General features: G+C 37.4%; 1 protein-coding gene across 2 annotated transcripts in view; it reads right to left on the minus strand.

The window, feature by feature from the left end:
- The window catches only part of DMD (dystrophin), a 1160174-nt gene that overhangs the window by 107609 nt on the left and 1039450 nt on the right, over window positions 1–13115 (minus strand). For both annotated transcript variants that reach the window (XM_059491405.1, XM_059491401.1), the window contains exon 62: window positions 10812–10872. In XM_059491405.1, coding sequence (XP_059347388.1) covers window positions 10812–10872 — 61 coding nt within the window. The remainder of the gene's footprint in view (window positions 1–10811; window positions 10873–13115) is intronic.

Below are 13115 nucleotides of genomic sequence, written 5' to 3' on the forward strand. Positions count from 1 at the left end.
TTCAGTTGTAAGTGCAAGCCTTCTGTACTGATTGAAACCATCATTGTGGGGTTTATTTAAAAAAAAAATATCCAAAGCCTATAGGTTTGGTTGGTGAATATCTCTGAACACTAGTTCAGCTACAGAGTTTAGTTTTATGTTTTAAACTGTAAAATTTCAGAATTATTTTTAATGAACTTGAATTTGCAATGTCTTACAGAAGACATTGAATATCAACACCGTGCCATGAAAGCAAACTTTAGTATTAATTGACTATGTTTTTATAGTCAAGGATCAGCAAAACACAGAAAAAAAGGAATTGAACATCATGTAGTAGCTAAAAACTGATTAATATACACAAAAGTATTTCACATTAGAACTCTCATTTACTAACAAAATCTGCTCAGTAAAATTGGCAACTGCAGTATGACTGGAGCTGGTGATAAAATGGAAGTAGAAGATGCTTTCAAGCACAGAAGTAAATGCAAATTAATGACAGGCAACACTGTAATCAAGATGTAAGAAAAACTATCATAAACGTAGGCTTCTTTACTTCAGAGCTTCTCTGAGTTTAGCTGTTTAATCATATTTATAAAATGCAGTACATGATTTATACAGTCTAGGGATTCTTAGCAAACAGGGTTAAAAAAATCCTCACTGGTGAGAATTTTGCTTTAAACACTTTTCAAATTGTTCCTTGACTATTTGAGCAGAGGGAGTCCCAGGAGTAACAGAATGCATATATGTACACATAGCATATTTTGTAACATTAGGATTCCTATCAAATTTGCATTTTTAGACCTTCAAGTGAACCCTTCATTGAGGGAATATTCACCTATGAGTTTGTTTCATATTGTTATTCTCTCTGTGTTTATATCTGAAACTGAATTACACACTGGTTTCCTTAGGGACATATCCAGTCTTTATGGCTGTATCCTGTTTACTGCAGCTGCTGCTGTTGCATCAAGTCATATTTGCAATTGCTTTCACTTTTTTCTATGTTTTCAAAACAGGTGCACAGGTAAGGTCACCTAAGAGCATTGCCATTGATGAAGTCCTAAAGTCAAAAGCAATTAAGCAGACTTAAATTGAAGATGAAACAGTAGATAAAAATCACTGATGTGGGAGGACATATGCAGCTTCTGATTTTCTAATGCAGGTGCAGTTTTTCTGTGTTTCAGTGTGCAGCAGGATCTATTCACTTTTTGTCACATTCTTTACCATGTTAAATTGTGTATCCCATTGCTTATAGAACCTCCAGGATGGCAAATGGTGGATTGGAAAATAGTGCTTGGAAACAAATTATTTTAGTATGTCAGTATTTTTAGTATTTCAGTATTTTTATTCAACTGAGATGCAATTTCTTTTTATTTATCTTCCTCATATTTTTTTATTCCATATTTTCAGGTCAATACATTTGTATGACCATAAACCCTTTAGCAAACACCTCCTTGAGATGTCTATGACCAAGCTCCTGCTGTAAAAGTGTCTCTTATTCATTAACAAAGTATGACATCCATGCCTCAACGAGAAAATCTTTGGGATATGATTACGATCTTATCATGGTGCTCCATGTTGCTTGTAGAGGTGAGGTATTTGTATGAAGTTATCTATGCCCATGCCAAACAAAATTTCTAGCTACTCTTTCTTTACATTTTAATTCCATGCCTGTAACATTTCTTTCTAACAGTTTTTCTTAGTATGCTTCACACAGGGTGTCATAACCCTCAAGCATTAAAAGTTTTACAATACTTTCTCCAATAATGCAGCTTCTAAGAAAAAAAATTGAGTTGAATTTGTAGTGAACTGCAGAGTAGTAAAGAAATGACTGGGCAGGAAAAAGTAGTGAAGAAAAAATACCTTGATAAAGAAAACAAGGAGACAAGTACATAATAAAATTTAAAAAGCAATCTGGGTTATTTACTAGACAGATATCTAATACTTAAACATTGAAATAATAGAAATTTTTCTAGCAGACATCTAGATGAATGTAAAATACCTGAATGACGCTGTATTATAATGATTTTAAATATTTAGATTTCTTAAAAAACCTTTACCTACTGCATAAAAAATTTAACATTAAACTCCACAACTCAAATGACCATTAAATTTCATTAACATAATAGTGCATAAGTTCACATTATAAAGTGTGAAGTACATCAGTGAAGAATAAAACTCATACCAATAACTTTGAACATATTTACAGCAACCTTAATTCTTAGTAATTTATTGCCGTACTGAGTTTGTGCTCCCCTCAAGCTCCCAAAGTAACACCTACATATGGCATTTATGCTAACAAATTTTGGTCCTGCTGAGAAAGAGGAGGGAGGACCTTGACGCACAGAGTGGGTAGGTGATAAGGAGCAAAGTTTGACCTCTACTCACTATTCTATTCTGTAGGCTGTAGACAACACTCAGTGACACTGCTAGGCTTGTTATATAAAGGGTGCTGCTTCTGTTGTGCCATAATCTCATTTTCTGAGCTCAACTGCCATGGAAAATGCAATGCCATGAATGCTTGTGTTACAAAAATTACTTGTAAGAAAAGCAATTCATTCAGAGATGAGATGCATTTTTTTATGATTTGTTTTTCTTAAACTATCTAGCCAGAGATTTCCTAATATAAAAGTTTATCTGATGAATATTTGAAATTCAAAAGAAATAAGTAGCATGCAGGAGGCTGCCAAACCTAAAGATCATATTTGAAACTATAATTTATCTCATAAAATTCAACTTTTGAAACAGATAATGAGAAATAAGCAAAATGAATGTGGATTATTTGGTCATTCTTAACCTATTCATTAGAATATTTCCTTAAGTCTAACTGCAACCTTACTGATGTTCATACAGTTCTCAATTACATCATTTTATGTGTCCCTTAGAATCTGTAGGTCCTAAATGTAGTATATACACAAACTAGTTCTCAAGATTTAAGGTCTGAAGATAAGGATATCACAGGACTGATGTGCAACACAGAACTGATTTCAGCTATTACTTGACAAGAAGAAAAGAAAATCATTGAAAGGCATTCCATTAGGAGAAAAATGGGCCCAATAATCCATAATCATGATGCAGTAAGTAAAGACTAAACAAATCTCTCATGGCAAGAAGTGTTTGTAAAGACAGGTGGAGAATATTCTGAAAAATACAAATTTACTGCAGTCAGCAGGAGAGCTGGCGTCTTAGGTGGTCAGAGAAAGAACAGATTCAAGAGCAGTTCAGCAGGATCCATGAATTAATTTTGTAAAAGAATCCAGGGAAACACCTGACCTTGCCCTGACAGACAGGCCACTTGGGCAAAGAGGAAGAGCCCAGCTGGCATGGCTGATTATCGCACTCTCAGTGCGCTCTGGGCTGCTGCACGGCCTCAGGTGCCCACATGAGAATGTTCCTCAGTCAACCAAAGCTGTGCATTCACAGCAAACGGAGCTGGAAACGTGAATCACACCTGGCCATACCCACTGCTTCCTCACTGGTGTTCAGACCTTTCCTAAAGCACAATTAGAAATTACCCTCCTGCCATATTTTAGACTGATGAGATCACAAAGAAGACAAAAAAGATACAGTAGGTGAAGCAGGATCAATTTAATGCTGACTCCCTTATTATATGGATGGAGTTTTTCTTATGTGAAATAGAGAAATCATCTTATTTGGGGAGCTGGCTGCATGAGAAGGGACACTGGACCAAGGGCAATGCAGGCAATGGATGTGACAAGTGCTGCTTTGGAGAAGCTGTCAGTCTTTGGAGAAAAAAAGGAAGTATGAGACTTCTTGATATAACAAAAATACGTAAGGAATCTGAGATATTGTTCCCCATTTCCTTGAATATTACATTGGACAGTTGTCAGAAGTCGTCTCCTCTTTGTCTGTCATCTAAATTAAGTACGTAATTGATCTTTAAAAAAAAAAGGAAAATTCTGACAGGCAAATCTTTCTATTTTTTTTCTTAATGTGTCTAATCTTTTCAAGTTCAAAGCATTCCAGTGGAAATCAAACACAATTCCTATTTTAGAATCCTGCTTATTAAGCACACTGTTTAAAAGATGGGCTTTGAGTAGATAGCAATACATTTTAGCTATCAGGAGCAGCTGTAAAATCTACTTTTTAATGGAAGATTTGGCATATACTCTATAAAATAGGGCCATATTGTATAGATGTCACTCAACTTTGTAAAGCTTATATTGGCTTTGTAATTTTTCATTCATTTACTTCAGTTGTTAAGTGCAGCCAGGCTACATTTAACAACTGGAGCAAAATGAAGCTAATAGAAATGAAGTAAAATTCAAGCAAAAATCACATTCAGCTTACAATAAATGTTACAACTTCAGCTAAAATAAAAGTAAAATATTTAATGTTATGTCATTATATTCTGCTACACTATAAATGTACACATGAACTCCTTGCACAGTACCAAAAGTTTACTTTTTCACACTATTGCCTATAAAAACAGTTCATATATTAATCTCCTAGTTCCAGAGCTGGAAAGCAATGACTAGCTACATTTAATAGATTTTAAATGTTGATATGTTCCCTTTAATTAGGAAAATAAGAAAGTCAGATTCCATCCAAAATTCTTACCCAGCTCATTACCTGCATAACACATCTTAAGATTTAACCTGCACAAAAATTATACTTACATTGTTCAACCCCTCTGTAATGCTTAACACTACATACTCTTCATGAGCATTTGCACTGAATGGATTTGAAAACAAAGCTGAAGAGCTTTACTCTCCACTTGACCATGGGCAGGGTCCCATCAAGAGGACCAGGTGCTGTGCAGGCACCCAAGGAAGCTGCTCTCCACCCTCCACCACAGGCCCTGTGTTTATGGAGGGAAAGCATAAGCACTCGCTCACTGCCCCAAACCAGAGGCTACAGCCCTGCCCTCAGCTCCCACACCAGCTAGGATGCACTGAAATTGCTGCTGAGTACTTATAATTCATTTAAAAACAAATTAAATCCCCTTCAGTTGGTTCTGTGGCGAGGGCAGTAACTCCCTGCTGACAGATGGTAATGAGGAGCAGACCCACGGCATCTTCTCTGAGTGCTCCCGCTCAGTCAGCAGGAACACATCTGTTTATAACCTCTGCTTTCATTATAAAGGTAGTTAAAGGCTCAAGATTTCTCATTTATTTACACTCCGAGTTTAAATTTTAGTGACAAGTTTTGGAACCAAGGCTTCACAACCCTACCAATCATAAAGAAAATCTCTGTGCTTGGACAAACCTCTAAGAAATATCATTTAGGTTTTTATGCATGACAGCATCAGAATTTACATCATATAAAGGCAAAATGGAAAGTATTGTACTTTTTCTTTCCTTCACAATAGTTTCAATTTTGCTATGTAGAGTTCAGAATTGAAAGACAGGAAAAAACCATAATAACTATGCTTTTGAGATGCGAAAATAATACTTTTTTTTTTGTATTTGGTAGATAGGTTAACTGTTAGCCATACACATGGTTTTCAAAGCTTGCTCACAGCTTCACTCACTGCATATACATAATCATACATTATTTATTTATGGTTCTCCGTGTCTCTCTCTGCTCTGTCTGACAGATATTTCCTACTTCCTTTTGTGCCTTGTACTTATCTACATTCTGCAGAAGAAACAATTAACCCAAGTGATTTTCTCAGAACAGCATTTCTTCACTTTTTATCTTAGCAGAATTTAATTCAGATACATTCATTTATCCTGTCTCTAAGTTGAACAAAAGTAAAAGAATCATGGCTTTAATCTGTTTGCTTTTACAATGAAAACTCAGGGGTCTTAGCTTTTTTTTTTTCTGTGTTGAAATTCTGCATGGTTAAACAACAATTGAAAAAGAGATTAAAAAATAAGACAACAAAGAAGTATGTTTATAGAAACTGGCCTGCTAGATCTCCAGTGTGACATAGAAAAAGAATGATCTAAAACTAGCAAAAATGTATGTCACAAGCTGATACAATAAATGCAAATCAAATATTCTCATAGGAAACTACAATGTGGAAGAGAGTGAGCAAGTGGAGATGCCTTGTCCTTGGAGTTAGCTCACTGCATAGCTAATTTATAGAGAGAGGCTCACATGGATCTTCTCAAGGAGTCAAAGCTCCTGAGAATCCAGCTTTGTCCTCAGCAGGACAAAGTTCAGTGAACTGCTATAATCTGTATAAGAAAATAAGCTTGGCTGGGAAATAACTTGGAAGGTTTCCTTTGTGGGAAGCACTGAGATGAAAGACTACTGTATTTTTGCAGAAGCATTTTAAATCCTTCAAAAGAATGGGCACAGCAAGAGGGTAAGAAGACAGACACTATTAACTGGCAAGCTAGATACACGGAGGAAGAATAATGTCAAAGATTAGTACAAATATAGAAGTCACACCTACTAGATTTCAACACATTCCCGATGGCAGGACTACTGAATATTCTTTTAGAGAAAGGATGTTGCAGACTTCAATCCCACTCCTCCTCTTTAATCTGAGGCAACAGAGATCTCCTAACACTGAGTAATGGGCAAGTGTGCAGAGCAGAGGATGAGAGAGGCACGAGAGAGATGCAAACATGGCTCAGAGCAGAGCTGCTTGTCCCCTTGTGCCCTGGGAGGACAAACACTGCAGACGGATTGGGTCCTGCAGCATGACCAAATATTTCTTCTGGTGCTGCAAAATGGGAAATAGACAGTTGATTTTGTTACCTGTCACTGCTTGAGAGCAGCTTCTTTCTCTGTTTGATTGGAAGATAAGAATATGCAAGTGCATGCATGCACACGTGAGATCCCTTTCATCAGGGGTGAGCTCTGCTAAAATGTGATCTAATCTGAATTACAATGTAAAAATCTGCAGCCTCCCTACCTTTATTATCTGCCTTTTTTAGAATTTGAGACTTTTTTTTTAATCTTTAGACACATATTCAATTGTCTGTGAGGTGTGCATTTCTTCCATTTGCTTTTCAGATTGCTAATGTAGATTAATTGCCTGTTTTGTCTTCTAAAAACTTAAATTTAGAAATTTTAATGAATACCTATAGCATTAATAAAGAGTACAGACATGCCTGTGCCTGCTTCTTCCTTTCCATTTTCTAGGTTGCACTGCAGTAAAAGCAGGATCAAAGTCTTCAAAGAACAGGACTGATTAAACTGAAAACTATATTTTTATAGTCCTCTCCTTCTGTAATCTAATGAAACCTTTACATTCTGTACTAGACACAAGGAATAAATCAAGGAGAAAAAAGATCAAAACAAAAAGGATTGGATAGAATGTGTTTTCAAGCAATTTTACATGTTTTACCTCAGAGGCAAAGCAGAAGGTTTTTTAACTGAGTAGCACCTCATGGTCTGAGCAAGTTCTCAGTGCCCTGGCAGCTATGACCACCTGCAGCTTGGGATACTTCTGCTGTCCTGGCACACAAAAAAATGATTTCCTCAGTTTGCTGGGGAAGAGAAAGCTGGGGCTGAAGTTCTGGTCTAGCTTGTCATCTCCATAAGGAGGGAAGCACATGAAGGGGTGGAGGGAAAAGCAGCAGCTGATGCAAGGCCATTGAAAGGCAATTTCCATGAGGCTGACACTGGGCCAAGAAAACACCCAATGCCAGACACCAGGAACAGCTGAAACAGGTTGCACACTGTTGATAATTATATTGTCCATGGCAATGTTGCCTATCCAAATACAATTTGAAACAAAAAAAAAACAAAAACCCAAAACCAACTGGTGTGAATAAGCTCAAGAGGGAATTATTGAAGCTTTAGAAGCAACTAGTTGCTACAGATTAATCAGCTGTATACAAATGTAATTTTAACCAGGAAAATCACTCGTCTTGAAGATACCTAACCATAAATAAACATTGGTGCTGAAGACTTAGCATGAAGTACTGCCTGATTTACAGATTATTGAGTGCAATATCATCACAAATGAGAAAGTGATGAGATAAAAACATTTAAGCATCAAGGGAAAAAGATAAAATGAAAACCAGTAAAATGTGTAGCAAATCTGGTTGATGAAGAGGGCTAACACTAATATTCTAATATTGATGACAGAAAGAAAATTATATAAACATGCTACCTGTATTGCCTCAAAGACTAAAAAAAGAGCATGTTTATTTTAAAATCCAAAAAGGTACAGAAAATATTTTTTTTGTTTGTAAATATGCAATATGAGTGATGAGAATGAATGAAAAACAAATGACTGAGGATAGCTGGAGAAGGCAATAGATATATTGATATATCAGCTCAGTAAGATGCATTAAAACTTGACCACTTTGTTTTACATCTCAAGGGCAGCAAGTTTGTGGCTAAATTAAAACTTTAATTAAACTAGTAATGTATGACAGATGTACTTGACCCCTTAACCAAACAATCAGTAATTTGGTACAGGCTCCAAAGCAAGTAAAGACCTGAGCTGTATCCAGGCCAAGAACTCCTCTAGAAGTTCCCAAGGGGGCAGAGTGACCCAGAGAGCATCAAAGCACATGAGCTTGGAACAGGGATTGTGTGAGTCGTGCATGCACAGCAGGCGGCTTTTCCAAGGGTCTTTTATCAAAGAGGGCAGTGGGTACAAGGAGGTACACACATACCCTTCCTCCTGTGTTAAAGCTGACTACAAGCCAACCACATCTGACAGCCCCAGGGAAGCACCTCAGGGAGCTCTCCCTGCTGGGCAGTGTGGCTGCAGGGCAGTGACCTCCCCTTGCCCTGGGACAGCTCTCAGGTCACTCCTTGAGGCAGAGACCTTTCTACAAACAACCAACCTTTGGATGCATCCAATTCAAATTCTCTAAACTGCAACTGGACTGCACAGCAGTGACTCTCCCTGGAAATGGGACTCCTTTCAAGGACTGGGATTCCTTACCTGAGACTAAGGAATCCTTCCTTACCCAAGGCAGAGAGACCCCTTACTTTATGGATCCTTGGTGAGTGGCTGGTAGCATGCTGAATAAATATTAATGAAATCCATGCAGATAATTCCTTTAGACATATGCCATTGTCCAAGTCTGAGACTAAGTCTGGACCTAGCCACAGCTGAGCTCTACCAGGACTTTAGAAAGCAAGAGGGTCTGCTCTGAAACTCATGACCCATTGGGAGGGTCTCCCTTACCCTTTGGCTCTTTGGTCAATATGTAAATAATTTGAAATAGATTTGAACTTGATTTTCCTTTGTATAACGTAGTAACTAATAGAGTGAACCTTGCTGTTGAACTTTACTAAGATGCACTTTTATAAATTGATACTAAACCCACACTTGTTAATACCTCTGACACTGATCCTTCAGGCAATCTGAATCACTCATTTGTGACAAACTAGAGCAGTTGGCAGGATCCTAAATCAGGATCCACAGCATAATGCTGTTTATGGCTATTAAAATGGTCTTCAAAGTGAACAAAATAAACATGTTTTTTTTTAATTTGTAAATGGCCTAGAACAGAAGACTAAAAAGTAGGAAGGAGTAAGCAGAGCCAGTATTGACCATTTTAGCCAGTTACCCCTGGCTGCTGGGTGTGAGTGGCACAGACAGAGGTGCCAAGCACAGGATAAAGTGCATTCTTGCCTACTTCAAGCATTGCCAATCTCCCCTGCCCATAATGGCAAGTCATGCCATGTGAAAGAGAAAAGGAGGATCTTCACCTTCATGTTAGTGCCATAAACTGAGTCTTACATGGCAGAGCTTTGACTTTCTTTCCAGCCTGTCTCTGGTAGACTGCCCCTCCTTGATAGAGCTTTCCAGTTTCTTTGTGACTGTTCCATTATTCATAGCCAAATGCAAACACCAGAAAACTTACAAGCTTAATGCAACAGTAAACCAGCTTAGCCAGGTACAACTGAACCTCTGAACTGCACTACAGCGTTTCCTTCATGCATATCTTGCTTTAAGGCTGCTGTGGAAGTTCACCCTCTTGTGAAAGTTGCAACTGAAGTGCCACTGCAAGAGCCTTCTGTAACCAAATGGCTTCAGGGAAACTGGTTGAGCTTGCAAAGTGTTTAGGGAGTATAAAGAGGAGCCATGGGAATAGCTGTATTAAACAACACCCATGTCTTTGTTACTTGCACTACAGTGTTTATAGCTGGTATTGCATCACCTGTTTCCTTGAGAAGTAGGATAAGCAGTTCAAAGCACATGTTACAGGTAAAGAACTCAAAAGAGAGGAATAAAATGTATTAAACCATCTTTTTTTTGTTGTTGTCGAGTGGTGGCTCTGTTTAGGGCATGAGAAGCAGGTAGGTATTTCCAAACTGTGATTTTTAAAAAATGTTCTTCGCATTTGTTGTGCAGACATATCTTTTAAAGCAAACTAGTTTAATTTTGGAGCTATACTCAAAAAGATTAGGCTTTAGGGACTGGTTGCCCCTCGTAATTCCTCAGCTATGGACTTTACCAAGTAGTGTCCCTAAATGAATTCATAGTACTGAGTATGTGCATTTAAAACCATTACAAAATATTAAAATTATTAATTAATTACATTATTATGAACTATTAAAAAATTATAGGGTTAAAAAACCCCTAGTGAATCACATTTACAACTGCAATTCAGAATGTTGGGGGCTTGTTTGGTTTTGAAAAACCTCCCATACACGCATACAGAGGGCAACAGCACAATTTAAATTATAATCCAGGTACCTCAAAGCTTTACTTCATTTGCAGGTGATTTATAGCAGCATAAACCCAAACAACTTACAAATCAGGGCATCCTACTGTGTTTCTAGATAACTAGCACATTTCTGTGAAATGTATTGCAGGTTTTGTTCCTTTTTGTCCTTCCCATTTAGACACCATAGGAGCAGTTCACAATCATTTAAGAAAATTACTAACTCTCCTCTTACATAAGAAATGAAAATAGCTGGAATGAATTACTATTTATACTCACTTGATATAATACGGCACTTTGTTTGGTGAGATTGCCCTCTCCCAGGGGCCTTGGACAGAAGCTGTTAACAACAAACAAACAAAAATAAATAAATAAATATCTGCACACATACACTCATACATACAAACATACCTAGAAGAGAAACGTGGAGGTCAAACAGGAAAGACAACGTTAATCTCTAGAATTACAATTTTTCTCTCGGCCACGTCGATCCAGGTCTATTTGCTCAGTTACCCATGGAGGCAGGAAGGATTAACCTGCTGTTCTGAAACCTCTGTCCTAATCTGAGAGAAATTGAACTCATTCAGCTGCAAAGATAAATACAAAAACTCCTTGAAAGCTAAGCTCACAGAACAGATGTGAATCAGAGCAAGCAACATATGATTCTGGGGTGTTCTCTTGTAGGATTCCTCCTGCTAAGGTGTTTGACTGGGTTTTCTTCTTTTTCTTTCCTTGTGTGGTCAGCACTTCTCATCCTTCTAAGAACAGAACTATGCACTTGTTTACACTTTATGTTGAGTGAAATTACACTGAGAGACCATCATATTTTGTTTGTTTTTACTCCCTTACTGACTTGCTCTAAATGGTGGGCATTTTTATTCTTATTTCTCCACATTACCAATTGTGTCTTACTGTTTTCCAATGACAGCAGATAATGGAGAAAATGACAGTATGATTACAACAAATAGAGAGGAAATAACTTTGCCCACTTTTGGCTATCATGGTGTTAAATGTCAACATCAGCTTGCAGCACAATGAAAATATTTTGTAAAAGAGGTTTCTATAAAACTCATTTGACAAAAGAATTATAAATGATTTTTTATTAGAGGCAGAGATAATTTATAATTTAGGCCATAATCAGGGAGATAACTTTTTTATTAGGAATTTTTTATATGTCAAAAAATTAGAGCTAAGATTTTTATTTCTTTAATATAATGATTAAAACAGAAAACATATGAAGAGTAATCTAATGGAGGAAAAAACCCCAGCCTGTTGGCTTCACCCAGTATAACCTTTCTTTTTAGTGACCCCTGCTGTTCAGAAAGGAAAGGAACTGTTACTAGGACAACTAGGAATTAGCTTCTTGACCATTTGGCTCTATTTTCTTTCCCTCCCTTACTCAAAATAGATACTTTAAAAATGCCACTCCCAACCTGCTTTATCAAAATCAACAAATCACAATACATAAAAATAATAATTACAAATATACATATTTAATCTATTTTGTACCAGATTCACAGAAGTCAGTCTGTAGAATGAAGTTTAGTTTCTCTCTTGTCCACATATTGGAGTATGGACGAGATTTTGAGGAAGGAGATTAAATGTGCTTTTAAAATGGTTGTATAGGGAAATCTCACTAGTTTTGCACATGAATTGTGGAAAAGGGTTGGAGGGAGACTAGGAACTCCAACAAGGGGACAAAGATCAACCATGGGAGAAACTGGTGCCATTATAGACAGTCTGAAGAGGAAAAGGAAGAGCAGGTGGAACCAGGATACAGGCTGGGAAGAGGGTGAACAAATTTCATTTAAATTTTGGACAATGCTAAGAAGCTATGGTAAGGAAAGAATATGTTTGGATGAAAGAGAAACATGGAATGCTTAAGGTTGGAAGGGACCTTAAAGATCACATAGTTTCTATTTGCCTACCAAGGGCAGGGAACCTCCTATTAAACCACATTAATCAGAGCCCCATGCACAATGGGGAATCCTTAACCTCTCTGGACAACCTTCCAGTGCCTCTCCACTCTTGCAGTAAAGAATTCCTTCCTAACACCCAATCTCAACCCATCCTCCTTCATCTTAAGGCTGTTTCCCCTTGTCTTATCACTACATGCCCTCATGAAAAGCCTCTCTCCACAAATATGATAATCCTATTTCAGATTGCTGGTGGCCAAGGAGTTCCAAAAATTCTGCCTCAGCACCTCTGCATGTTCTGCTGTTGTCTTCAACCCCCAGCCAGCCATCTGTAGCTAAGATGTCATTGCTTTCCTACTACTTACATTTACACAGATTCATGTTCTTAAAAGAGAAAAAGTAAATTTCAAAGGTATGAACCATGAGAATCAGTAACTCTCAAAATGTGCAAGAAACAGAATTTTAATTACAGTGTTAGATCTCTTGGAAAACCAGCACACTGCACTGCCATTGAAGGCTGTAGCATGGCCCACAAACACAGGAGCACAAAACCACATGCACTTTCAAATACAAACACTCAAATATACACCTAATTTATATATGATAAAATAACCCTTCTTGGGCCAGGCACTGCCCTTTGGTTCTGTGTTCATGGACTGCATGGCTG

The sequence above is a fragment of the Ammospiza nelsoni genome, chromosome 2 (assembly GCF_027579445.1).
Source record: "Ammospiza nelsoni isolate bAmmNel1 chromosome 2, bAmmNel1.pri, whole genome shotgun sequence".
NCBI classification, from domain to species: Eukaryota; Metazoa; Chordata; class Aves; order Passeriformes; family Passerellidae; genus Ammospiza; species Ammospiza nelsoni.